The sequence below is a fragment of the Camelina sativa genome, chromosome 5, assembly GCF_030686135.1.
Source record: "Camelina sativa cultivar CO46 ecotype springtype chromosome 5, ASM3068613v1".
Lineage (NCBI taxonomy): Eukaryota > Viridiplantae > Streptophyta > Magnoliopsida > Brassicales > Brassicaceae > Camelina > Camelina sativa.
The window spans coordinates 39,731,792-39,755,224 of record NC_141884.1 but is presented as its reverse complement, the minus strand read 5'-3'; the positions used below and the strand labels follow the sequence as shown (position 1 = coordinate 39,755,224).

The 23,433-nt window shown below is 35.6% G+C and overlaps 5 protein-coding genes across 10 annotated transcripts; 3 read left to right on the top strand and 2 right to left on the bottom strand.

The window, feature by feature from the left end:
• Positions 1-1,989: 1,989 nt before the first annotated feature.
• On the top strand, positions 1,990-3,814 carry LOC104788311 (peptidyl-prolyl cis-trans isomerase FKBP20-2, chloroplastic-like). The gene is made up of 7 exons (XM_010514054.3): positions 1,990-2,114; positions 2,223-2,295; positions 2,372-2,556; positions 2,682-2,791; positions 2,893-3,001; positions 3,103-3,179; positions 3,487-3,814. The coding sequence occupies exons 1-7, from the start codon at positions 2,066-2,068 to the stop codon at positions 3,607-3,609; spliced, it is 726 nt and encodes a 241-aa protein (XP_010512356.1). The 5' UTR covers positions 1,990-2,065; the 3' UTR covers positions 3,610-3,814.
• Positions 3,815-4,319: 505 nt separating this feature from the next.
• On the top strand, positions 4,320-6,498 carry LOC104788310 (putative U3 small nucleolar RNA-associated protein 11). The gene is made up of 9 exons (XM_010514053.3): positions 4,320-4,496; positions 4,713-4,786; positions 4,878-4,968; positions 5,231-5,322; positions 5,428-5,521; positions 5,604-5,683; positions 5,864-5,944; positions 6,027-6,126; positions 6,209-6,498. Exons 2-9 carry the CDS (start codon positions 4,731-4,733, stop codon positions 6,299-6,301), a joined length of 687 nt encoding a protein of 228 aa, XP_010512355.2. The 5' UTR covers positions 4,320-4,496; positions 4,713-4,730; the 3' UTR covers positions 6,302-6,498.
• A 982-nt stretch (positions 6,499-7,480) lies between these two features.
• On the top strand, positions 7,481-12,277 carry LOC104788307 (protein ARABIDILLO 2). Its single transcript, XM_010514050.2, has 10 exons — positions 7,481-7,722; positions 8,056-9,676; positions 9,764-9,844; positions 10,143-10,274; positions 10,374-10,589; positions 10,700-10,794; positions 10,954-11,017; positions 11,091-11,266; positions 11,370-11,676; positions 11,765-12,277. The coding sequence occupies exons 2-10, from the start codon at positions 8,159-8,161 to the stop codon at positions 11,966-11,968; spliced, it is 2,793 nt and encodes a 930-aa protein (XP_010512352.2). The 5' UTR covers positions 7,481-7,722; positions 8,056-8,158; the 3' UTR covers positions 11,969-12,277.
• On the bottom strand, positions 12,211-14,811 carry LOC104788308 (uncharacterized). 3 transcript variants are annotated; one of them, XM_010514052.2, is made up of 12 exons: positions 14,609-14,728; positions 14,347-14,451; positions 14,051-14,135; positions 13,905-13,956; positions 13,785-13,805; positions 13,582-13,686; positions 13,397-13,459; positions 13,223-13,288; positions 13,111-13,149; positions 12,916-13,035; positions 12,744-12,836; positions 12,211-12,651 (listed from the first exon to the last, which is right to left on the bottom strand). In XM_010514052.2, exons 2-12 carry the CDS (start codon positions 14,435-14,437, stop codon positions 12,367-12,369), a joined length of 1,020 nt encoding a protein of 339 aa, XP_010512354.1. In that variant the 5' UTR covers positions 14,438-14,451; positions 14,609-14,728; the 3' UTR covers positions 12,211-12,366. The 3 variants fall into 3 exon arrangements, with proteins under 3 accessions (XP_010512354.1, XP_087307622.1, XP_087307621.1); XM_087451496.1 differs by lacking the exon at positions 13,785-13,805 and having other exon boundaries at positions 13,887-13,956; positions 14,609-14,811; XM_087451495.1 differs by lacking the exon at positions 14,609-14,728 and having other exon boundaries at positions 14,347-14,580.
• Positions 14,812-15,519: 708 nt separating this feature from the next.
• On the bottom strand, positions 15,520-22,729 carry LOC104788306 (ATPase 7, plasma membrane-type-like). 4 transcript variants are annotated; one of them, XM_087451492.1, is made up of 24 exons: positions 22,637-22,729; positions 21,911-22,109; positions 20,760-20,804; positions 20,449-20,555; positions 20,210-20,329; positions 20,010-20,108; positions 19,733-19,870; positions 19,521-19,655; positions 19,251-19,430; positions 18,957-19,163; positions 18,755-18,874; positions 18,540-18,659; positions 18,328-18,450; positions 18,154-18,258; positions 17,908-18,052; positions 17,668-17,823; positions 17,344-17,582; positions 17,219-17,251; positions 17,044-17,125; positions 16,788-16,948; positions 16,490-16,702; positions 16,204-16,386; positions 15,924-16,102; positions 15,520-15,829 (listed from the first exon to the last, which is right to left on the bottom strand). In XM_087451492.1, the coding sequence occupies exons 4-24, from the start codon at positions 20,500-20,502 to the stop codon at positions 15,730-15,732; spliced, it is 2,892 nt and encodes a 963-aa protein (XP_087307618.1). In that variant the 5' UTR covers positions 20,503-20,555; positions 20,760-20,804; positions 21,911-22,109; positions 22,637-22,729; the 3' UTR covers positions 15,520-15,729. The 4 variants fall into 4 exon arrangements, with proteins under 4 accessions (XP_087307618.1, XP_087307617.1, XP_087307620.1 ...); XM_087451491.1 differs by lacking the exons at positions 21,911-22,109; positions 22,637-22,729 and adding an exon at positions 21,097-21,518; XM_087451494.1 differs by lacking the exons at positions 21,911-22,109; positions 22,637-22,729 and adding an exon at positions 21,242-21,489.
• Positions 22,730-23,433: the final 704 nt, after the last annotated feature.

Here is a 23,433-nt window from a genome sequence, read left to right as displayed (position 1 = left end):
GTTACAATTAGTGATTAACATAATAGAAGAAAAATAAGATAATCAAAATAAGAAATTCATGTAATTTTCTTAAGTTTTTCAATTCGTGAATGATTTTGATAGTGTATTCAATGTTATGTTATTATATAAACCTTGGTTTTCAAAGTTATAACGCATGTGATCGCGACACGTGTCAATTTTAACAATTAAAGATTTTGTTATGTGTTATACAATAACTTTGTTTTAACATATTTGTAAATTATAAGAAATTAAAATTTTAAACAATTTAATAAATATAAAAGATACTTCATATATTACTAATTCTATAAGAAAAAGAAATAAGAAAATTATACAATTAATTACTATAATACCATAATTAAATAATTTATATTGTCAATTATTAATCCTAAAAGAAAAATGAACGTCTTTGAATTTTTGATTAATGTATGGTAATGTTAGAATAATTTTATTCAAAATTAGTTGGACAAGTAGTAAAACTATTACGTATGAGATTACAAAATATGAAACAAATATATTTAAGATATTGTTACTTTTTCAAATATGAGATAAAATTAGATTTCATTTTTTTATTTGAAAATTATGTTTTATTAATTTTTGGTTTAAAAAAAAAAAAGTAAGATATAAATTTGATGCAATGCACATTTTTTTTTGATATGAAAATTATAAATGTTACTAATTGGGAATGAGTGCATAGAATTAAAATCTAATTTTATTATCATGTAATATACAAAGAAATTGTATTGCAAGATAGAGTGTGTGAACTAAATCCGGTTTAAAAAAAATGAAATAAAAATAATGTTTAAATATAACTTAAAAAATTCACATATTTTTCTTATATTCGCGTTTATACACGGACCTAATCTAGTTATCTATAGATTATAAATTGAGTAATCTTTATTTATCTCCAAAATGTAAATAATTATTATATAATAACTAATTGATATCTGAAAGTAGGATCAATCCTCACAAATTTTATATGTTTGGTTAGTTACGAAATTTTAAAATGTGGCAGTTCAAAAAATAATTTGAACATCACGAGATTGGTTTTTGTTTAATATTCTTGAAATATTGGGATATTTTTTTGCAGTATTAACAATTATATTTTAAAGAGCTAACATTGTTGGAAAACATTTGACTTCAGAACTTAAAAAGCTAAAATTAATAAGGATAAACTGTGATAAAAAGTTTATCATAATTGAAAAATCCGAATAGACAGTACTTATATATGTGAAAAGAAAATTTATTTAATAATTATAGGAAAATTAAAAAATCTTAAAAATAAAAGGATTACAATTAATATTTTTGAAAGTATATAAAACAAAAGTAATCTATTATATCACTAATTCTAATAGGAAAATTATCTATTAAGTTACTAATTTCAATAGGAAAATATGTGCAATTAATAAGGAAAATATTTACAATTTTAATTGCAATTATTATTCATTATAATCATATAGTAAAAAGAAATATATACAGAAAGTGATTAAAGTAGGAAAAGGTTTAATGTGTTAAAATTAGTGATTAACATAATGTAAGAAAATATCTCAAAATAAGAAATTAATGTAATTTTCTTAAGTTTTATAATCAGTGAATGATTTGATAACGTATTCAATATAATGTTATTATATAATCTTTGGTTTTCAAAGTTAGTAACTCATGTGATCGCGACATGTGTCAATTTAACAATTAAAATTTTTGTCATGTGTTATACAAAAAAACTTTGTTTTAACATATTTGTAAATTATAAAAAATTGAAAATTTAAACAATTTAATAATTATAAAAAGATAGTTTCAGCGTGTTTTGGTTTGGATATTATTTGGGTGAAATATTTCAGATAATTAAACCGAAGAAGAAATCGGTTTCATCAAACATTAAACAACAAAAATAAATCCTAAACCAGAAACTAACTATACTTGGTGTCAAATTTCAATATGAAAACTCCGAGTCCAAATCTTAATAAATTAAAAATAGAGGGGGCAAAACATAATATTATCCATGAAATTAAAACGCGGAAGAACTTAGGATAAAATTGGATTCTGCAAGAATCGCCGGAGGGAGAAAGCTATGGTGATGATTTTATCAACTCCTCTCTATCCAAGTCTTACACTTCTACGTGAGTTCCTCTCTCTCTCTCTCTCTCTCAAAACTTCCATTGATTTCCCGATTTAGTAAGCTGGGCTTCTTGGGCAAAATAGGATTAAAGCTTGTAAAAATCTTGTAGGTGAAACAAAAGTATCGTTATCTCGTAACAAACGCTCAGTATGTTCACTGAGTGAAGAACCAAAAGACCAAAGGTAAATTTTGCAACTTTGAGAGATTCTGGAGATAAAGCCAGGTTTTTTTTTTAATAGTATAAAATAAAAATTGCAGCTTGAGGAGGAGAAGTGTTGTTTATGTATTGGCTACTACGCCGTGTTTGTTGTTTCCGGCGTTGTTTTCATATGCGAAGACTAAATCTAAGAGCCCTTATGATGAGAGACGGTTACTAGAACAGAACAAGAGGATCCAAAGAGAGAACAATGCTCCTGACGAGTTTCCTAACTTTGTTAGAGAAGGTTTAAGCTTTTTTTACTACACTTTTTCTTGTTTTTTATTGAAAGAGTATTGGTTCTTATTGAATGAACATGGGGAGCTTATTGGTCTTTTTGTTTGTGTTTATGTTTTTGTTGATATAGTGCAGGTTTTGAGGTTAAGGTTGTAGCTTCAGATAATTATGTTAAGGCTGATTCTGGCCTCATATATCGGGACTTCAATGTTGGTCAAGGTGATTGCCCTAAAGATGGTCAGCAGGTACTAACTTTTCTCTATGTTCCATTGAACAAACAACAACTTATTCTGGAGTTAGATTTGTTTATGGAATTGGTTATACAACTTTGTTGGTATTTGGATAGGTGATTTTTCACTATATTGGCTATAATGAGTCCGGAAGGCGAATAGACAGTACTTATATACAGGGCTCTCCTGCTAGAATTCGCATGGGAACCAATGCACTTGTTCCAGGCAAGTTACGAAGACATTAACCTGCCCTTTTAGTAATATGATGTTAATGATGAATCTTCTCTGAAAGGAAACAGATTGAAGATTGTTTTTTGTGGATGCAGGATTTGAAATGGGAATTCGTGACATGAAGCCTGGTGGGAGAAGAAGGATTATCATCCCTCCAGAATTGGGACCTCCGGTTAGTTTCTACTTTCTACTCTATCCTTAACACTCACTTCCTAAGTGTAAATGTGTTTAAACTGTAAACATGATTAGTAGTTCATAGTTAGGTTTAGACATCAGGATCATCCTCTACCATTACCAACAATGTTTTTAAATGGAATTACTAGCTTGAGGCTGCTCGTTAGGACAACCGAAGCTCGTCTAAGACATATGTAAATCGATGTACATTAGTCTTTACAGTGTAAAAACTGTCTTCACCTTGGTTGATCGTCTTTTTGACAAAACTATGTTCATTGTCTTTGATCATTGGGCTCTCTAACCAGGTGGGACCTTCGACCTTCTTCAGCTCGAAACAATTTGAAGTTTTCGACGTGGAGTTGCTCAGCATCCAGAATTGTGAGAGGAGGACAATAATAGGGTTCTACTCAGATGTCACATGCAGTTAACTTTGCAAGTAATCTACATCACTAAGCTTTTTCCATTGAATCTGCAAAGAAACAAGAAAAAACCAAAATATTCTTTGCTTAGGCATCATTATTATCGTATGGGAGGGTTTCTTGGAGAGATGGAAATTACATTACATAGAGAGAGGTAAAGAACATGTATTGTAAAGTTTCGACCTTTTGTCATAATCATAGTTTACTTTTGATACTTTGGTTGATCACGCTCTAAGCGTTTGAAGCATTTTTGTCATATTCCGTATCTCTGTTTCGTTTCCAAATCTGTGCGTTCGTCAAGATTGAAGGCTTGAAGCAATGGCATCCCAAACTTTTTCTCTACCTCCTTTTCCTTCTTTATTTTATATTTTCTACCCCAACTTTTGGCACTCTTTAGGAAACATCCCAAACAATTCAATAAGTTGTCTAAAGATAAATTAAAATTGGGAACGGTAGATGCTCAAGGCTCCTCACATTTGGGAAAGTTAATTACTACAAAAATTTCATCGAAAGACCCGTTCGTTAAACATCAATTATCTAACGTTTGTAATAACTCTTCAATGAGTATTATTAACGCAACAAATTTTATCATTATGTGTGGAAACTATAATTTGCAAGTACGTAGTAGAGAGAGCAGCCAAATCGATTACAAGGGTAAATAAGTAATTGAGACAACGCCTCCATTGAAATTAAACCTTTAGTCTCAGCCAGAAGGTTTCGGTTTCAGTTGTCTTTTATCCCTCAAAAACCCTAAACTCTTGGTCTGTCTCGCCGACTTCTCTACCCCTCTCCAGAAATCGAGTTTCAGGTCATCGGTGTTCCCGGCGATTGCTTCTTCTACTTTCATCTTTTTATCCTGGACGTCATCTAACTTCTAGGGTTCCCCTGTAATTCACGTGAGATAATACTTTGGCTTTTTGCCTTTTTCCCTTTTCCTCTTTTCTCAATTCAGCATCAGTTCATAGTTAGGTTTAGACTTTAGGATGTTCAGACTTGTAATTAGGTTTTAGTATAAAATTCATTAAGTTCATGAACTCGAGTAGGTTTAGACGTTTAAGATGATGTTTAAGCTCTCTCTTAATCCTAGAGTTTTCGTGTGACTGTATTTGCAGAGTTAAGAGCCATCAAACATGTCGTCTCTGCGTAATTGTGTTCCACGGCCTGCTCATAAGGAGCGATCTCAGCCGTAAGTTTGGATTTGCTCTTCTTCTTTCTTCGTTTTTGTTTTGCCAAATTTCTCTTTTTTATATTAAAGTTTGGATTTTTATATGTATCAGGCAAGCGAGAAAGAAGTTTGGTCTCCTCGAGAAGCATAAGGATTATGTTATCCGAGCTAAAGCTTATCACAAAAAGCAGGATACTTTAAAGGTACCACTTACACACACTCTCTGTTTTGCAATTGTATCTTTGCTATGATTCTGCTGTTGAGAGGTCTCAGGGCTTTAGCAGAATATGTTTATGTAGTAGTCTTTCAAGTATAGACATTTGTTGGTTTAAGTGATTGATTGACTGGTTTATATCTGTGAGATAGCTAAAGAAACTCAAAACCATTCAAGGCATTATTCTTAGCTAGCTTGTGTTGTAGAGTTCAGCTTCTCTAACGCCGTTTTTATTCTTAATTTTACTGTAGATACTTAGGCAGAAGGCGGCATTCAAGAATCCAGATGAATTCAACTTTAAGATGATCAATAGTAAAACAGAACGTGGAAATCATAGACCAAAGTAAACATATCTAATTTTGTCGTTTTCACCATTTCTTTTGTTACTCTCATGGTTCCTCGCCTTTTCTCCTTGGTCTGTATATTTTGACAAAGATATTGTTTTCAGGGATGAGGTAAATAAATACTCTGCGGAAGAGCTCATGATAATGAAGACCCAAGATATAGGATATGTGTTCCAAAAATGGCAGAGTGAGAAAAACGTAAGTAGTCTTTCCTCATTCACTGCCCGAGAGCTTTCTGGTTGCAATCATATTCATCCATTATTCTCTTTATCTTTTGTAGAAAATTGACAAGCTTACTTCATCACTTCAATGTACTGAGGGTCAGTCAAGCCGTAGACATGTTTACTATGCAGAAGACAGGTTAATCCCAACGTTTTAGTCCTTTCTTACTTGGTGCAGCTTTTTCATACTTTTCTCTTTCAATGTGATTCTTCATATTAGACACTGGAAAACCTCGTTTCCTCAAGATTCAAAAGACATTAATGGTACCACGTTAATTACGTTGTGTTATGATCTGTAACGCTGGTGCTTCTTTATCAGAGAGGAGGCTAGAGAACTGGAGTCAGAAAGTAGAAGCAGAAGTGATATCTCTGCGAGAGGGATCCCGAGAGATATTAAAAAGTATGTCTCTGAAATGCATTAGATGTTTCCAAGGGTATCATAGGTATAAGCAATACTCATCATCTTCTATTTCTTGAAACAGGAAAATGGATAGGTCTTATAGAGACCTTGAGGCACGGAGGAGCAGGGCTAATAATTTGGAAAAGTTATACGCGGATATGTCAATGCAGAAGGAATTACAGGTAATAATATCATCAGTCTCCAAATGTTTAATGCAACTAGAAGTAGAACAATCTCTGATTAAGAGGCTTTTTAAATGGACAGAAAAAGGGTCGCAAACGTAAGCTGCGTGAAGACGAGATACTCAATCCAAATGGTAAACCAGTATACAAATGGCGGGCAGATAGAAAGCGTTGAAGAAAAGCAGAGTTTTAATTATAAGTTTTTGATCTCCCTTCCCTGCAAACGTTAGATGCAAACTTTGATGGGACATTTTTTGTTTACTTTAAAACTTTTCTTGTTGCATATCTGGAAAAGTTTGCTAATGGGATTGACGAAATTGAAACACATGGAGCCAAAATAGTTATGATATCGAAGATTGAAGACTTTGAATGTTTTCCCCTCTTAACATAAAGTTCTCGTTACAAAAAAAGAGACTGTTTATTAATAGCAATAGTTAATGTGCACTTTTCTCTTTTATAATTTGGCTTTTACCTAAAATGTGCAAATCTTACTCTAAACGACTGTTGTTGAACTCGGTTCTTATTTTGGTCTTCGATTTCTGAAAGAAGACTTTTTCGACTTTTGTGAGAGAGAGATAAAAAGTAATGGGATTTTTAAAATCTACATGATTTGGTATGAGTTTAGATTTTGAATTAAATCCTTAACTATTAAAGAAAAACATCCCTCTTTGGCATAAAACACATGTCATACATGGTTTATGATTGTTTCTGCTTAAAAACAAATTAGTCTTAAAAATTATATAAGAAGTATCATAAAAGCCACTACTTAATTATGAAATAATCTTCACTATTAAAGGCATAAGACACATGTCGCCCTGTGTTGATGATATGCGTTATTAGTACTTAAATTTAAGTCTAAAATTAGTAAAACCTATTACTAAATTATAAAACAAAGTTATATTAGATATGTAATTAATTATTTACCAAAAAGTTAATTATATTGACATATGAAATTAATGATTAAAAAGTATTTGATTGATCATACAAAAAGTTGTGTTACTTTTTTTTTTTACAATTCAATGTAAATGTGACAAAAAACGGTTAATTCGTTAAAATGTCATTATATTTTTCGAATCAAAATTTAAATAAGTTTTGATATAATATACATATTACCCACGAAAACTCGATTAACATTAGTACCATTACATTATTTTTATAACGATCCATGGCGATATTACTTATCTTTATTCATAAACAAGGTTTACCACATTTTAGAACACTAGTCAAACAAAAAAAAAGTGAAAAATAACATATATCAAAAATATTCAAAAGAAAATGGTAACATAGTAAAAAATCTTAATTAACTTTGAAAGAAAAAAAAAGAAAAGAAAAAAGAAAAAAGAAGAAAAGAGGAGTGGTAATTAGTAATATATAATGTACCGTGCAAAGGAGGTGATTGAAGCTCTCTTACAATTTGCAAATTCCTCCTATATGAGCTGTGGTTTCAACACCGCCCTTCTCGTCTCTTTCTCTTTCTCTCTCTCTCTTTCTTCATCTTCATTACCCAATTCCTCAAATTCTCCCTTCTTTCTCTGTCTCTCGGAATAAGAGAAGAGAAAGGTCCTCTCTTTTTTCTCGAAAGGTGATTACTTTAAGGTGTGTTTTGCCCTCTTCCTCTCTTTTGTGTGTTAAAAATACAGTTTCTTTAGCCTTCGCCTGAATTCTCTCCGACCATCATCATCATCACTCTTTTCACTTTTTCCAATGGAGCTTTGTCTGAATTGAATTCGAATAGTTAAAGGCCAGAGATTTGTGTTTCTTTTTTTAAGTCTGTCTTGTCTATTCGAGGGTTTTTGTTCTCATTCTCAGTTCTGTCCATTTTTGTTGAATTTGGTTTCTCTAGTTTTGGGAGCTAACCATTGGGTTATTCTAAATTTTACAAATTGGTGGACTTGTTTTGATCTTTTATGTTTCTTCTTGTTTCTACAGGTTTGGATTATATCTATTGCGGAGTAGGATCTGTTTTAATTTTGGTAGCTGCTAGAGGGATTTCTCATTTAGAGTGTGTGTATTTATACATCTGATCAAAGATATGAGTCGTAGGGTGCGGCAGAGAGTGGAGGAAAAAGGAAAGAACAAGCTTGAGTCACCAAGTTATCGTTATCCTCTGATTGGTAACGACGAGGATGTTGCACCTAAGGTTGAAGATTATGCGGATTGGACTAGTTTGCCTTATGATACAGTACTTTATCTGTTTACTCGATTGAATTATCGCGATAGAGCTAGCTTAGCATCCACTTGTAGGACATGGAGAAGCCTTGGTGCTTCTTCTTGTCTGTGGAATTCGTTGGATCTTCGTGCTCACAAGTTTGATCTTTCGATGGCACCTACTCTTGCAACTAGGTGTGCTCATCTTCAGAAGATTAGGTTTCGTGGCGTTGACTCTGCTGATGCCATCATTCATTTGAGAGCAAGGAAACTGCTTGAAATTAGCGGCGACTATTGTAGGAAGATTACGGATGCTACATTGTCTATGATTGCTGCACGACATGAAGCTCTTGAGAGCCTTCAACTTGGACCTGACTTCTGTGAGAAGATCACTAGTGATGCTATAAGAGTTATAGCCTTTTGCTGTCCTAAACTGAAAAAGCTACGGGTTTCTGGCATGAGGGATATTACTTCTGAGGCTATAGAGTCTTTGGCGAAACATTGTCCACAGCTCAGTGATCTTGGATTCATAGATTGTCTGAACATTAACGAAGAAGCACTGGGAAAAGTTGTGTCTGTTCGCTACCTCTCTGTTGCCGGGACATCAAACATAAAGTGGAAAGTTGCATTAGATAATTGGGAGAAGCTACCGAAATTGACCTGTTTGGATGTCTCCAGAACCACCATTGACCATATTGCAGTTTCGCGGCTGTTGAAATCATCGCAGAGCTTGAAAGTTTTGTGTGCTTTAAACTGCCCTTTTCTCGAAGAGGATAAAAGTTTCAGCTCCAATAAATTCAAAGGGAAGGTCTTGCTTGCTATGTTTACCAATACTTTTGATGAGCTGGCTTCTATATTTGCCGACAACTCAAAGAAACCAAAGGATATATTTGCTTACTGGAGAGATTTGATTAAAAAGGATAAAAGCATCGATGAAATAATGCTTTGGATTGAGTGGATCATTTCTCATACACTTCTACGAATTGCAGAGAGCAGTTCACAAGGAGTTAACGAGTTCTGGCTGAATCAGGGAGCTACATTGCTTCTTAGTTTAATGCAAAGCACACAAGAGGATGTCCAAGAGCGAGCAGCCACAGGACTTGCAACTTTCATCGTTGTTGATGATGAGAATGCTAGTATAGACTGTGGAAGAGCCGAAGCAGTTATGCGAGATGGAGGGATCCGACTTCTTCTAGAACTTGCTAAATCTTGGCGAGAAGGTCTTCAGTCAGAAGCTGCAAAGGCTATTGCAAACTTGTCAGTAAATGCTAAAGTTGCAAAGGCCGTTGCCGACGAAGGAGGGATCAGTGTTCTTGCTGGTTTGGCAAAGTCTATGAATAGACTTGTGGCTGAAGAAGCTGCTGGTGGGCTATGGAATCTCTCTGTTGGAGAGGAGCATAAGGTAAGGTCCTCTTGTAAAGAGTTAAACACACTTGAACCTTTTGCTCTTTTTAACTAACATGGTTGTTTCTTGTTTATTTTTTATTAGAACGCGATTGCTCAAGCTGGAGGAGTGAATGCGTTAGTCGATCTTATCTTTAGATGGCCAACTGGCTGTGATGGAGTTCTGGTACACGCTTGCCACCTTTAAAACCTTGCACTTTTGATTTGGAAATATCCAAAATTAACACTTCTGGCTACTTATTATGGTGCGAAGATTGATTATAAAAACTACTACGTGTTCACACAGGGATTTATAATGTAAACCTTTAGTTTATCCGTTTGTGTTATGGTTCACGAAAAATACAAAGATTTGCTAGATTTGGTAGTCTTAATTTGTGGTGCTAGTTGTTAGTAGTTACTATGTTCTTTTAGTGTTATTATTGGTTCTTTCTAAAAGAAGATATCTACCTTTTTTGTGTGATTAGGAACGTGCTGCTGGGGCGTTAGCGAACTTAGCAGCAGACGACAAATGCAGCACGGAAGTTGCAAAAGCAGGAGGTGTTCATGCCTTGGTGATGTTAGCTCGGAATTGCAAGTATGAAGGGGCTCAAGAACAGGTACGTCATTGTTTTCGAATGCACCTCATTATTATTTTTTAATTAACTTTGCTTGTGAAATTTTGAGTGACGGATTTCTGACAAATTGTCCTTTTTCAGGCGGCTCGTGCTTTGGCTAATCTAGCTGCTCATGGTGATAGCAACAATAATAATGCTGCTGTTGGACAAGAGGCTGGTGCATTAGATGCTCTTGTTCAGCTTACGCAATCGCTACATGATGGTGTTAAACAGGAAGCTGCTGGCGCTCTTTGGAATTTATCATTCGATGACAAGAATCGAGAATCCATTGCTGCATTTGGTGGTGTTGAAGCCTTGGTAATATGTTTCCTTTTCTATCTGTTTTAATTTTGTATATTTCATTTATGTGTTTCAGCTTCACCTTCAGGCAACTTATCACTTCTTTCTGATCATATAATTTATAATAGGTGGCACTTGCGAAGTCCTGTTCAAATGCATCCACAGGTCTCCAAGAGAGAGCAGCTGGTGCTCTTTGGGGACTATCTGTCTCAGAAGCAAACAGGTGCAACCCTTTGAATTTATTTATTAATTTGTTATCGTATGCTTGGATGTGTGCATATGTTGATGCAGCTTGTATATATCAATGCAGCTTTCGAGCTGCATCAAAGCAATTTACGTAAAACCTTAATTGTTTATTTATTTTATGATATTTTTCTATCAGCATTGCAATTGGTCGTGATGGTGGTATACCGCCTCTGATTGCTCTTGCAGGATCTGAAGCTGAGGTAATTTGTTTCCTTGTAAGTTCCCATGTCCTACCCTTTAAAGTTCATCTAATCTTGCTTTTACCTTTTCCAGGATGTACATGAAACTGCTGCAGGAGCTCTGTGGAATCTTGCTTTTAACCCTGGTAACGCTCTGCGGATTGTGGAGGAAGGGGGAGTTAAATCACTTGTTCACCTCTGCTTGACTTCTGTTTCCAAAATGGCTCGTTTCATGGCAGCATTAGCATTGGCTTACATGTTTGATGGAAGGTAATGAAAGCTTAATTAATATCACATTAAAGATACATATTTGGCATATTTCTCTGTTATACTAAATCTGACTTTGATCTTATCTATCTATTTTATTATACAGGATGGATGAATACGCGATGATAGGGACTTCATCGGAAAGTGCATCTAAAAGTGTTACCTTAAATGGTGCTAGAATGATGGCTCTTAAACACATTGGAGCATTTATTAAAACTTTCATGGAGCACCAAATCTTTACAGGTGGTGCTTTATCATTTGCTCCATCTATGTTAGCACAAGTCGCAGAGAAAGCTCGAATCCCAGAAGCTGGCCACTTGAGATGCAGTGGTTCCGAAATTGGAAGATTTGTTGCAATGTTGCGAAACCATGATGATACACTCAAAGCTTGTGCAGCTTTTGCGCTTCTTCAGGTATTTTTCACTTTTTATTTTGTTTTGTTTTGTTTGTCTGTGTTTTTTTCAGTCAGTTGCACTTTAATACTAACCGATGAAATTGCAGTTTACAATACCTGGAGGTCGTCACGCAATGCATCACGCAAGCTTGATGCAGAACGCTGGAGAAGCAAGAGCCTTGCGTTCAGCAGCTGCAGCTGCGAATGTGCCTCGTGGAGCCAGGATCTTTGCGAAAATTGTGCTTCGCAATCTCGAGCATCATCAGGCAGAATCTTCTAAAGGAAAGAAAGTATCTTATAATAGGATTTGATCCTTTTTCTTAGCAAATCATAGTGATAGAATACCTCTGCATCTCTCGAACTATACAAGTCAAGCTTCAGGCTCATGCTGCAAAGAATCAGAATTTGCCTCAGAAGATGTTTGATTGGATTGAAGACAGAAAGCTGTTGTGATATATATATGTGGACTTATGTTTCTTTGTCTCGTTCGGAGATTTTCTGTAATAACATCAATGGCGTTCTTACATCCCTTTTTCTTTTAAGGCTCTATCCATTTCTTGTGACATATATATTTGACATTTTATCATTAATATAAGAACCTTTTGAGAAGGATTTTGGAATACTTTTCTTGTTTTACCGTCAAGTTACAGATTTATCACATGACGAATGTGTTTAGTAAGAAGACATACAACAACAGAGAACATCAGAATCAGACATGACGCAGCACAAGCTGAAGCTGATCAACTTCTGGACCAATCAGATCCATAATAACAGTCCCTACACTTGGAAGCCACTGGGGTGAGGAAGATGACTCGGAAACTGACATTGTTGTGAATGATGACGATGATGCTTTGTCAGAGAGGTATGGCACTATATGCTTCTTCATGTCTGCTTGAGATATCTGAAGATGATTTCCAGAGACGTTAACGAACTTCACCTTTCCAGCTTCATCCAAGGTTCTCAAACCGATCCAGTCCTCAGTATAGAGCTTGGTCTACAAAAGGAAAAAAATCCAAACATTTACCATACCCGGATGTAACTGCAGAACCAAGCCATTTGAAACAATGATTGAAGAGTTTAAATTACCTCTTGCGGCGGAAGAATGGTCTTAAAAGACCCATCAGGATAATATCCAAACCATGAGGTCTCTTTAGGAATCAGTATTGTGTCATGCTCAAACTGATATTCAATATAAAAAGCATTACCATCAATAGAAACTTGTACGTTAATAGCAGAGAAGCGGGCTTCGATGACTCACCATAATAAGCACAAGATTTTCCAAGCTTGAGAACCTCTCTTTATAAGTAGAGTTCTTGACTGGATATTCATTGTTTAGCTTTGGGAGAAACCTACAACCTTCCATGTAACCAGCTATGTCCTATATGAAGGCATTAAGTTATAACAAGAATGACAAGCCCGACACTTCTAAACCTTTAACAGGAAAACAACTTACAGTTGGGATTTTGAGAAAACCACTAGGAGCCAAATGTTCCTGAAACTCAAAACAGATGTACTTAGTTTAACAGAAAAACTCACGCAGAAGCAGATAAAATACTCCTTCATACCTGCAAATAGTCGCTATAGATCTCTGCTTTGATCATACTGTCCAACATGATGCAAATCCATGTAGCCTGCAAAAATCAAGACAACATTAACAAAAAAAAGTTCCCATGTCAATGGCAGTGTTATTATTCTAGAAGAAACCAAAATGTTGGAAGGAGTTAAGTTAAGTTACTTACGCCGCAGAAAGGAATCGATGCAGTACCCGCATGAGGACCCGCCACCGATACAAAATTCTTAACCTATTAACCGCAAACAATCATTAGAGGATAATATATTATATATGATTGAGAAAGGAAACCTAATACAAATATATTAAGGATTCATACACATATATAGGCATATGCACGTTTATGGGACTTACAGGTGGTGCTCCATCACAAAACTCAATGAGAGCACGGCCGATCATGTTACCCTGAGAAAGCCCCACAATGCTGTAACCATCACTAAGCTCAGGCATACTTTTCACCTGTAGGATTAAAACATTACATATATAATGAAAATAGTACTTTCGAAAGCCAAAACTTAGCAAACAAACACTTGATGCAGTATTAGTATATATCTGACCTTGTCACAAACAGCAGACGTCTGCAAAAACACACAAAGAAAAAAAAACCAAAAAATCAGATACTTATTTTATTTCCAGCATAGAATCATACAGTTTCCAACATGTAACAAAATCACTACCTGATCAAGGAGGGGCATGGTCCATGAGTCCCATGAGCCATTCCCAATCTCCCTGAATTTTACCAAAAAAAACACAATAAAAACCAAAATTTTGAGCCATATCTGAATGTGTTTGGTGGTATAATAAATAAAGAGGGAGAACATACAAGCAATATCCTTGAGAACCAGACCAATCACTTAAAAGCTCTGTGAATTGTTTCACTCCTCCATTACTGCATTTATCCCCAATTCCTGATGAAAGCAAAACACACACACAAACAAACCCCTTTTTACTTTCTTTTTCCGGAGATTTGGGAATTCCAAAACCTAAAATACCCTTAGAGAAAGCGATTGAATGTTTAATTAACTAAAAAAAGAAGATGATTGTTGCTGTATCTATCTACTCATTCAAAAACGATCCCAATGACTTAAAAAGAAGAAAAGGGGGAAAATTGATAATTACCATGCAGAACTATGAAAGGAACAGAAGAAGCAACTGAGAGGTAACTGCAGAAGATTAGGGCAACAATAATCGCTTCCTTAAGAAACGCCATTTTTGTTTCTTCCTCTGATTTGATTTGATGAATTTTAAGACACAACAACAAACCGATCAAACTCAACTACTTCCTTATCCGAAAACAGAATCTCTAAATCTAGGGGGGTTTTGTTTGGTGGGAGAAGAAACTAAAGAAAACAAGATTTTGTAAAAGATAAAACTCCGGTACCGGAACAAACTCCCCCGGCGAAGTCTTTTTTAGTCTCGTCGTCTCCGACCGGATTTAATAATATTATTATCTCCAAAGATCGCTCTGTACTTTGTACGATGAGATTTTATTTAACTCTTGTGTGGGCGTGTTCTTCTTATCTGCAGTTAAGCACGTGCGTACCACGCGTTAGTAAGTTAGTTGACTTTTAGTTGGCTTGTCTTATCCACGCGCGGCTTAAGCGTGTGGTGAGTGTTATATAAATTAGACAGAACAGTAGTCGCAGTTCCAATTTGATTATTAGAGAAACAAAACAAAACAAATCAACGTTGCGTGTCTTTTTGATTCTCTCTCTTTTAATTGCTGTGCTTACGTACGAATGGTATAAACTCTGTAAAGTTAATCTTCGAATGATGATGGTTAAAAACAATTATCTAGTAACTTTGAATTCTTTTACAATAAGGTAAATCCATTACAAAATCAAAGACAGTCAACTAGATCCCACAGTTACAAGATCAACACATCGGGCGTGTTCGTTTCGTTGACGCAGGCGGCAGCGGCAGCGGCAGCAACTGCGGCAAACGCAACTTTTTTTATCGCCGCAACTAATCGATGTCCAAAATTAGAATTAGCGTTCGCCGCAGCGTCTTGCCGCAAGCACCTGCGGCAACCAAACGAATAACAATACATGCGGCTGCCGCAACCGCAGGTACTTGCGGCAACGAAACGAACAGGCTCATCTAATATTAATTTCTCTTCCTTCTTTTAGCAACTCATCTCGAGAATCTTTAATGTTATACGATGATTGAATAGAACTAAAAATTTAGTTACTATATTCTAAACACTTTCTTTTCTTTCCAATGTATGAAGAGAGACCGAATCAAGAGCTAACATTAAAAGAGTGTGTGCTGCTTTATAAAGGGCCGAACAAAAAACCCATCAAAATATGAATTTTCATCAAATAAAAAAGTAGTAAAGTTACAGGCATCAAATGAAAGATTACAACATGAGACATCTTCCAACAAGATATCAAATTTAATGTCATTATCAAGAAGAATTAGTAATACATATATAGAAGAAGAAAAAAAGAAATGATAAAATGAATTAAGAGCAGAGATCGAGACTCTCTCTCTCTCTCTCTCTCAGATTGTGTAGTTGTTGTTGTTGACATCGTTAAGATCATAGCCTTTCAGCTTTGCAGATGATTCGACTTTCCCCTTCAATGTCTGAAGCTCTCTCATTCTGCAGTTTTCATCAGAAATTTAAAACACCCATGAGATTGATACCAACAACACTCTCTACTATACATGTTAGTTAAAACTATCAGATATCTAACCTTGCAATTTCTGCGCGTCTTTTTGCTTCTTCAGCCATATTGTTAAGCTCCGTTGGGCTATTATTTCTCTCATACACTGGCTTTTGACCCGTCTCTAGACCATGTTGTGTACGCTTCTCGGTGGCCCACGCAGCCATCCGTTCTTCTTTGCCAAAATCCTTCTTGCCTGTGAGTGCAATCTGGAAACAAATCACGAGTTCTAGACTAGTTAGGCAAATGTAATTGTCAAGTACTCAAATTTTTTAGTAAAGAGATTTCGTCTTTGTATTCTACTACATACCCTCCCCTCGACCATTCGGTTCCATGATTTGCCACTAAGAGCATAACGGACTAGGAATTTGATAGGATCAAGTAACATGTAAGTTACTATGTTGAATATCCAGATAACTCCAGTCCAACCCCATCCAATGCTTCTGATTCCAGCAAAAGGCCATGTTGCCATTGCTGATATCCCAGATGCAATCTATTTAAAAATACACAATTTGATTTCATTAACAAATTGTATTATGAAGAGGGTTATAAGCAATTATGGGAGAGGATAAGAGAGTTGAGGAAAGTCTCTTTACCAGCTGAGCAATTAGGAAAGCAACTACAAGAAGAAAACCGGGACGCTCAACAAATGACCAGCTCCTGGAACGGGTCACGAAGATCAACGCTTGGCTGATTGTGCTGATTTGAAGATAGACCGCGGAAGCCATCTGTTCATTCAAATGTGCAGCCACTTTCTTGTCTTTCATGTCAAAATGGTGCTGGTTGAAGTTTCTCACATGGAAAATGTTCTACCACAAAAAGGGAAAGTTATATTCTGCTGACACTTGAAATTAGAGTCAAAACAAAGAGAAGGATAATTAATGTGTAGCTTACAGGGAAGAAGTTGGTTTCGTATGCTGCCCAGAAAAACACAACAGTCATGATTGCCAAGTAAGTTCCAAGTACAACACCAGTAGCGAAAATTTCCTTGAGTTTCCAACAATCTGGAGTTGGAGAAGGCTTGACTCTGTCCTTAGATATGGTCATGATCGTACCTTTTTAACATAAAACCAAATTTATCAGAGTTAATGCTTCAAGAACCAGCAAATCCTTAAGCTGAATCATAAAAAAAAAGTTAACAGTAACTAACCATCGTTAAGGATTGCAATCACAAGAACCATGAATGGAGGGAAGTCAAACTCCCAGAAGACACAGAGAAGCATGAAACCCATCTGTAACACAGACATTGAAAAAATGTGTTATCAGATGAAAAATACGACCACGTAGTTGTGAAAATCTGATGCCTTTTCGATGTAGAAACTTACCACAATACGAATAGTGATAGAAACAGCGTATATCTGCAAAATGAAGGTTAAAAAATTATCAATTTAAGCATCTTAAATTTAAACTGTCAGGTAAATAAGTCACTGAGGCTGAAGCATTTATGTACCGTGTAATTTTTCATTCTCTGGAAAATTGCACGGCTAGTCAAGACAGCACTGATGATAACACTAAGCCCGGGTTCTGTTAAGACAATATCAGAAGCACTCCGAGCAGCATCAGTTGCATCATCCACAGCAATTCCAATATCAGCTTTCTTCAAGGCAGGTGCGTCATTCACTCCATCACCAGTCATACCGCATATGTGTTTTCGGGATTGTAATCTCTTCACAATTTCATACTTATGTTCTAACAATTAGAAAAAAAAAGGTGTTTGTCAGATATTTCCGAAAGATCATAGTTACAAATGTAGTTTTAAAGTAAGTAACTTTACCAGGAAAGACTCCTGCAAAACCGTCTGCTTTCTCAATAAGTTCATCAATGTTAACTCCTTCAGCGTTGTTCTCAGTGAGTAAAGATGAAGACGGGTACATGTTAGTGCCCATTCCGAGCCTTCTTCCTGTTTCTTTGGCAATTGCAAGCTGGTCACCTGTAATAATTTTGATTTTTGACAATTTAGTAAGGTAGTAGGAGCTAAATATATATAGAAAGGAGCTAAAGACTGGCTTCGTACCTGTGATCATTTTAACACTGACTCCAAGATGAAGTGCTCGCTCAATTGTCTGTGCACTGTCATGACGAGGAGGATCAAACAGAGGAAGAAGAGCTACGAAGTCCCATGGACCACCTTCGCCTTTAACATCACCATCTGGTACTTCCTATTATTGAATAAGGATTTTTACAACGTAATCACATCAGGAGATATTCCATTAAAAACAAGTGCAGATTTTACTTGTAAAACTAGTTAATCATGTCTCACCTGGTATGCCAACCCAAGGGATCTTAGGCCACGTTCTGCAAATTTGTCGATTGTAGCATGTACCTTGTCCTTGATTTCTGATTTGTTGTGTGCCATATCCAAAATCTAGAGAAGGAAAAATTGTCAGAATGATCTCTCAGAAAACAATGGGTAAACTTAAGGTAAAGTTGTAACCTCCTCAGGAGCGCCTTTGCTGACACGGTGCATTTTGCCTTCTCCGTCTAAGTACGTTAATGCAGTTCTTCTATTAGCTGGACTGAATGGAAGAAAATGAAGTTCTTGAATTCCGGCACGTGCCTGAAGACAAAGTATCAGATCAATACATCATAGTTTATATACGAGTTAGTTGTATCTAGTTTACGGAAAGTTGAGTCTTGAGTCAATACCTCTTTCGGGTCTGACAACATTGAAACAATTGCAGTATCGATAGCATCTTGGTTCTCTAAACGTGCAGCTCTTGCAGCCATAAGCACAGCCATATCTTTGTCAATACCCCTCTTAAACACCTGTAACAAAAGAGATAAAAGTGCTTTTATTACATCATCGTCCCCAACCTATCAGGATCTGTAACTATCAAGTAAGTAGAAAGAAAGATGCAAACCTCGATCAGATTCTTATCCACGGAAAGCTTGTTTAGCGTGAGAGTACCTGTTTTGTCACTACACAAAACATCCATTCCTGCCATTTCTTCAATGGCTGTCATTCTCTTTGTTATGGCACCCTGAAATGGATTGTAAAGTCATTATACTGAATCACTAAATCAACAAAAATTAACTGACTCTGTCTTTAAGACTTGTACTGACCTGTTGAGCCAAGCGATGAGCACCAATTGCCATTGTAACAGATAGAACAGTAGGCATAGCAATGGGGATTCCACCAATCAACAAGACAAGAAGGTTATCAATACCAACACGGTACCCTCTCTTTTGGAGACCGTATATAACGACGATTTCAATCGCCATTCCTACTGCAATAGAGCAGATACAGAAATTTCCTATTGCTGTCAAAACCTGGAAACCAATAGACAAAAGTTTATATTTAGTCACTGACTCCAAATACCTTTGAAATTTTTATTTTACTCTTAAGTGTGAACAAACCTTTTGGAAGTGGCCAACATGGGTGGTACTGTCCACAAGATGAGCCGCCTTTCCAAAGAAAGTGTGGACACCAGTCGCAATAACAACTGCTTCAATTTCACCTTGCTTGCAAGTTGAACCAGAGTACACTGAAGAACCGGGATTTTTGGTCACTGGAAGAGATTCACCTGTGAGTGCTGACTGGAGAGAATATAAAACTAGCCAAGATTAGCCGAAAGAGAGATAAGGATACAGAGCTATGATATCCTCATATATAGAAGTTGAACTTGCCTGGTCAATCTTTAAAGGGTCTCCTTCAAGAAGACGAGCATCAGCAGGAATGATATCTCCCAGTTTGATACTAACTATATCTCCTGGAACCAACTCAGCTGCATCTATCTCGTTCCATTTCCCATCGCGGATGGACTAAAACAGTTGAATAATAAATAAGTAATCTACTACAATCAAATTTTTAAATGAACACAACTAAAAGGAATAAATACCTTCGCTTTAGGGGCTAACTGAGCCATGAGAGCCGCAGCTGCATTTCCAGCATTGTTTTCTTCTACAAAACTGATTGTCGAGTTTATCAAAAGTAAAACCACAATACCAACGAAGTCGTGATAATCCGGTGGCTTGCCCTGAACAGTTGAGACAAATTAGTTTCATCAGTCTTAAAATTGTTTTAAGAATCTGCGGTAAGCCGAGACCATCAACAATTCATGTATTTATGTATTGTTGAATAATGAACGGAGTCATGAGAAGGAACAAAAGACGTACTCCTCCATGTGCAAGACCAATGGCCATCAGGGCTGCAGCTTCCATGACCCATGAAAGTGGATTCCACATAAACCCCAAGAACTTGAGTATCTTACTCTCCTGCAGAACCAAATATAAAGAGAGATCAACATAAGATTTAAAAGAGAGAGAACAAGAAAAGTAATGGATAAATGTGAGACTGAAAAGTTGTATCTTTTAACCTTTTTCTCCTCAAGTTTGTTGTAACCAAACAAGGTAAGTCTCTCCTGCACTTCATTGGTGGTCAACCCTTCTTTCGTGCATTTGAGATGTTGAAAAACCTCTTCAACGGGAACATTTTCCTGCAACGATCCATGAGAAATAGCAATCAGTCATAGTTTCTATAATTACTTCTTAAATAGCTATCCAAAGCAAATATCTGCAAACAAAAAAAGTGGCGATGTATAAAAAAATCACATACCAGATCAACGCTCTCCGTGGTGATAGCCTTGAGAGATTCTGATATGTCCGTCATATCGAACTTCCTTTTTGCTTGAGCCGGAAGTTACTAAAACTCAGTTATGAAATCTACAATGGCAGCAGGTAATTATTTAATTAACGCATCATTAAAAGACTACATATTTTGCTTCTTCCTGAAGATAATACAAGACCACTTTTTTTTATCATCAAGCATAACACTTTCTTCTACATACTCAACTCAGACGAAAAGTTATAATTTGAAATCTATGCAGACGTTAAATCAAAAACAAGAAATGCAGAATAAACACTTACCAGGAGGACCAGAAAAAACCTTCACCAAAGCATCACCCGTTAGCCCTTTCACAAAGGAAACAAGACAAGCTTTTAAAACCAGGGGCAAATCGGGGAGTTGAGACGAATGTGTAATGGAGGCAAACATATAAAGAAGACAATAAGGTCTATATAATAACGAGTTCAAAGATTTGCCGGCCAAATTAACCCAATGCAGGAAGAAAGCTGACTCATTCATAACGCCACTAATTCAATATTTCTTCTTTTTTTAATTTGTCATTGTTGTTACCGTAAAAATGTAAACTAAAATAAGGATTTAAAAAAAAAAACACACACAAGATCTGAGAAATTCCTTTACCAATGTACATTTGAAGACGTAGAAGGAGTAGCCTCTCTCACCATCTACCGACATTAGGGTAGTAATTAATCTAAACTACACTACTTGATATAATAAAAGATTAGCCCTATTCCTTAAGTTTGTTTTCTCTTTGTTAACATTTTACCTCTCCGTAAGAAACCTAGATTGTAACTCGTGCTCCTAGCAATCAGGAGAAGAAAAATTCTCAAAAGTCAAAAAGATTCTGACTAAGAAGAAGATGTTAATGTCTAAGGTCGAGCTAAGCAAAGAAGCATTGACCTCTGTTTTTGCCTATTGAAAAGATTAGAGGGACAAAAAAATCAAAAGAAAACAATTGGCACACGCGTCGAATAATTTGATCAAAAAATTCTTTATTTCACCGTTAATCGCATTATTGTAGCATAACAAACGGTCCTATTCTTAGAACGTGAAAGGAAACTCTCTCAAAATGTAAAAATTTCTATAATAAAACAATTCAAGATAGTAGTGGTAATCCATGATGTTGGGATATATTTTTAATTGTCTACGCTAATCAGGATATTCGGAGATTCTTGAGAGCTTAAACACCATCCATTATAGCAAAAAATCAAGAATATTAAAATATATAACAAGTTTATATTTGACCATATAAGTCTTCAGAAGACAAAAGAACCATTTAGTGGACAACAACAATTTTTATAGCCGGACGTCTTTTGGACAAGTTTCTTGCCTTCTGTTTTCTTATAGTTTAATTAGATAGATTCTAAAGAGAAAGATCCATGGCCGTACCAAATTACGTGAAGATAATTAAATTAAGGGGTGAAATGTGGTGTACCTTGTTGGATGTGACATCAGGGTCAAGAAGTATACATAGGCATCAATAATGTCAAGTGGAGAAAGCCTGTTAACAACATAAAGCTTCCTATGGTCCTGTAGTTTTTCCATTGAACTATTTTGGAGCTGTAGACCTCCAGTAGCTGAAGCCGAAAACAATGGTTTCTGTGCCACTCGTGAACTGGTCTTAGCTTCTTTGCCTGATAAAGAAAAGAGTACGCCAATTGAGAAGTTACATATATCCAACAAGTGGTTGTAAAAGATGTTAAACAATACAAGTTGTCAGACTCTAGATTGGTCTTAACTCTAAACTCAGTAAAAAAGCAAAATTTGGAGAAGAATGAGACACAGTTCATGAAGAATAAAGATTTTCTTGTACTACATTAACGAAGTAGCAGAATGTAGTAAACATAATCTCCACACAAAACATAGGGTGATTTGACGAAAATTTCATTTGGGAATTTTGACGAACAACTGGTGGGCAGATTAATTAAGTCAAGGCAATTTTTATCTATGTAACGCGAGATGTTGTTAGACGAGTGAGAAGACTACTACACATAAAAAAAAAAACTTGATCATTGCCAAAATTGGATTGAAGGCTTTAAAGTAAATAACAAACGCGATCGATCAAAGCCACAATGATTTCACGTGTTATTAACATGTTCATAGCATTAACACGTTTAAGACGTTCGGTGGTCCTTTTACTACTTACAAATACATACATTACCTGTAGATGTCGTCGTAACGGTCACTTGCCTAATTCCCTTCTTTTTATTCAGTTTTTTTATTTGGATGTTCGATTTAATATGGAAATGAAATTAAAATTGAATAATTTCCAATTGAGTTTTAAGTAGAGTTTTTTATGGCAACCTGTATTACAAATTTTCGTTAGGTATTTTTGTATGAAATGGTCATCCACTATTACGTACATTAGACATATAATAAGTGTCACACTCACACATCACATTTTCTCAACCAAAATATGACTACTTCAAGATTGTCAAAAAAGAAAAAAAAAAAAAAAAAAAAAAGATGACTACTTCAAGGGGTTCAGTCGAAAGATGAATCATTCTCTTTGTTTGTTGGGGCCTCCACTTCCTGGACTCTGTCTTTATTATTTTCTTCCCCCCCCCCCCCCAAGGACCCATTCTACTAAAGTCATTATTAATGTGTTTGCCTAGTTTGTAAATACTTATGTATTTGCAACATTTCTATGCACTTTTCAAAAAATAGCAATTCATTTATTTTCTCTATATTTCACTATACTTATTAAGAAAACCCACATGTAATGAATTGAAATGAATACATTATAAGTAATTTGTGTACAATTTTAAAATAAAAGACATTTTGGTAGTTTTGTCTAGCGAGCAAATAATAGTATTGGAGAAGAAGATACACAAGAGAACGAGACGGGACACATGTATTTTCGAAGCAGACGAATTAGATGCCTGTTTGGTCCTTTTATAAATAAGTTTATAATTACCTCCAAAGACTCACTTTAAAAGTGTCTCTTTAAAGGAAGGT

Coding starts and splice junctions, on each gene's coding strand:
- LOC104788311 (XM_010514054.3), top strand. CDS start 2,066: ATGGTGATGATTTTATCAACTCCTCTCTATCCAAGTCTTACACTTCTA. Junction 2,296..2,371: donor GAAGAACCAAAAGACCAAAG/GTAAATTTTGCA, acceptor TAAAAATTGCAG/CTTGAGGAGGAGAAGTGTTG. Junction 2,792..2,892: donor GCCCTAAAGATGGTCAGCAG/GTACTAACTTTT, acceptor GTATTTGGATAG/GTGATTTTTCACTATATTGG.
- LOC104788310 (XM_010514053.3), top strand. CDS start 4,731: ATGTCGTCTCTGCGTAATTGTGTTCCACGGCCTGCTCATAAGGAGCGA. Junction 5,323..5,427: donor CGTGGAAATCATAGACCAAA/GTAAACATATCT, acceptor TATTGTTTTCAG/GGATGAGGTAAATAAATACT. Junction 6,127..6,208: donor CAATGCAGAAGGAATTACAG/GTAATAATATCA, acceptor TTAAATGGACAG/AAAAAGGGTCGCAAACGTAA.
- LOC104788307 (XM_010514050.2), top strand. CDS start 8,159: ATGAGTCGTAGGGTGCGGCAGAGAGTGGAGGAAAAAGGAAAGAACAAG. Junction 9,677..9,763: donor CTGTTGGAGAGGAGCATAAG/GTAAGGTCCTCT, acceptor ATTTTTTATTAG/AACGCGATTGCTCAAGCTGG. Junction 10,795..10,953: donor TCTGTCTCAGAAGCAAACAG/GTGCAACCCTTT, acceptor TTTTTCTATCAG/CATTGCAATTGGTCGTGATG.
- LOC104788308 (XM_010514052.2), bottom strand. CDS start 14,437: ATGGCGTTTCTTAAGGAAGCGATTATTGTTGCCCTAATCTTCTGCAGT. Junction 13,957..14,050: donor GGTTCTCAAGGATATTGCTT/GTATGTTCTCCC, acceptor GGTAAAATTCAG/GGAGATTGGGAATGGCTCAT. Junction 13,289..13,396: donor CATCGATTCCTTTCTGCGGC/GTAAGTAACTTA, acceptor TGATTTTTGCAG/GCTACATGGATTTGCATCAT.
- LOC104788306 (XM_087451492.1), bottom strand. CDS start 20,502: ATGACGGACATATCAGAATCTCTCAAGGCTATCACCACGGAGAGCGTT. Junction 20,330..20,448: donor CCACGGAGAGCGTTGATCTG/GTATGTGATTTT, acceptor GGATCGTTGCAG/GAAAATGTTCCCGTTGAAGA. Junction 18,259..18,327: donor GCAAAGGCGCTCCTGAGGAG/GTTACAACTTTA, acceptor TTCCTTCTCTAG/ATTTTGGATATGGCACACAA.